General features: G+C 41.7%; 1 protein-coding gene across 1 annotated transcript; it reads right to left on the minus strand.

The window, feature by feature from the left end:
• Positions 1-640: 640 nt before the first annotated feature.
• On the minus strand, positions 641-1576 carry LOC146806186 (olfactory receptor 51G2-like). Its single transcript, XM_085620604.1, has one exon. The coding sequence runs from the start codon at positions 1574-1576 to the stop codon at positions 641-643; it is 936 nt and encodes a 311-aa protein (XP_085476730.1).
• Between the last annotated feature and the right edge of the window lie 362 nt (positions 1577-1938).

A 1938-nucleotide genomic window follows, 5' to 3' on the forward strand; every position in this document is an offset into this window, starting at 1 on the left:
GGCCCTAACTCTACTTATGCCGGTCACAGACTGCTTTGCCCGAATCTCAGGCACACGTGGCATGCACAAGCAGTTTTCGGTGCCATTGCAAACTCTCAGGGAGAGCAGCCTCGTTTTCTTTGGGGACCATATCCCTCCCTACTCAAATGATGTAGCATCTTTCCCAGCCCTGGAGAATGCAGATGAAGTACAAAACACAAGAGCTGTAGTTAAACACTTCTTTATTCCTCAGCATACAGTCATGCACTGCGCTCTACATAATACTTTCAGGATAACCACACCCTGTCACCTCGCAGCATACTACGCAGCTCCTATCTCGAGTCTGCCCAAGAACCACAAGGGTCCTAGTGCATATTATGCCAATATGCTACAGCTTTAAAAAAAGAGACATTGCTTAGGTGCATGTTTACCAAGCAGTGACTCACTCCTTTGAAGATTTTACAAACAATAAAGAAACTTGAGCAGCACAATTATTGAAAGGACTAGTTTCCTATAATCATTTAAGGTTCTTTTTCATTGAGAGTTTTAGGTTACACACTAATATATGTATAATATTGGTGGCATTCATATTCCAGTAAAGGTCTTAGCTAATATAAAAGTTTTTAATCCCTACTGTTTTGCCCAAAACTTTTTCATTCTTCTATTTTGCCCGTAACTTTTTAAGAATGGCCTTGCGGATCTTTGCTGTTTTCATGCTGTAAACTACAGGGTTCAGTGCAGGTGGTATGACAAGGAAGACCCCACCCATCATGACAAGCAAAAGGGGTGAATCCTTCTGCCCATACCTGTGGGCCAATGTCAGACCAATTAGAGGGATATAAAACAGAAGGACAACACATAAGTGGCTCACACACGTGTTCAGTCCCTTCAAGATTTCTGTTTGCTTTGCTTTGCTCTGGAGTGTCTTTAGAATCATCACATATGAAAGCAGGATGGAAAGTGAATCTAGAGGATATGTGGAGAGTACTACAGCCAAGCCATATTTATTGTTGATGGTGGTATCTGCACAAGCGAGCTTCATCACATCTGGGTGGTAGCAGAAGGCATGGGAGAGTACATCATTGCCACAGTAGGGTAGCCTGTTTAGCAAAAAAGGTGTGGGTAACATGAGGAGCACCCCTCTGATAACAGCAACCAGCCCTATTTTTGAAATGATTGGGTGCAATATTGAGTTATATCGCAAAGGGAGACATATAGCAATATAGCGGTCAAATGCCATGGCCACTAAAATGGCGGATTCCATTGCGCACAGTGTCTGTATACAGAACAGCTGAGTGAAACAAGCATAGATGTGTATTCTTCTGTAGCCAAACCAGAACACGCTGATCACTGTGGGTAAAGTAGAAAGAGCCAGGCTCATATCTGTGGCCGCAAGCATAGACAGTAATAGGTACATGGGTTCTCTGAGATGGTTGTCCATTCTGATGATGAGCAAAATTGAGCCATTTCCCGTAATAGAGAGAAAATACACAAGGCACAGAGCAAGAGAAATGTAGCTGTTTGCAGAATCTGCCCCTGGAAAGGCCATCAGAAGAAAGGATGTAAGGTGAATATTGCTCATGTTGACAGATGCCATGACGGCCTTTGGTACAAATGAAGACTGATCTATGATTTAAAGTATTTAAAAGTACAGTTAGTCAAAGAAATCTGCAGTTGCTATCAGTATATAAATACATTACAATGTAGTGACAATGTGTTTGAACCTGGAACTCTTACTTTAAGTCCAGGAGGGTCCGATACATGTCAGATTTTCAGGATGATCACTGAATGTGTATTTTAGCCTCAAGCTGCATTCATTACATACAGATATGTCTATTGTGGACATCCTAAAAATCTGGTATGCATTTAACCCTTTTGGAACTTCTAGGTCCTCATCTTCTCAAGCGTGTCTGCATTATATCTATTTTAGGCTTCTTTACAGAAGTGGTATCATCAGCA

This window comes from Triturus cristatus, chromosome 8, assembly GCF_964204655.1.
Source record: "Triturus cristatus chromosome 8, aTriCri1.1, whole genome shotgun sequence".
In the NCBI taxonomy this organism is placed as follows: Eukaryota; Metazoa; Chordata; class Amphibia; order Caudata; family Salamandridae; genus Triturus; species Triturus cristatus.

What these genes read in the sequence shown, in the direction of transcription:
- LOC146806186 (XM_085620604.1), bottom strand. Translation starts at nt 1,576, where the DNA reads ATGGCATCTGTCAACATGAGCAATATTCACCTTACATCCTTTCTTCTG.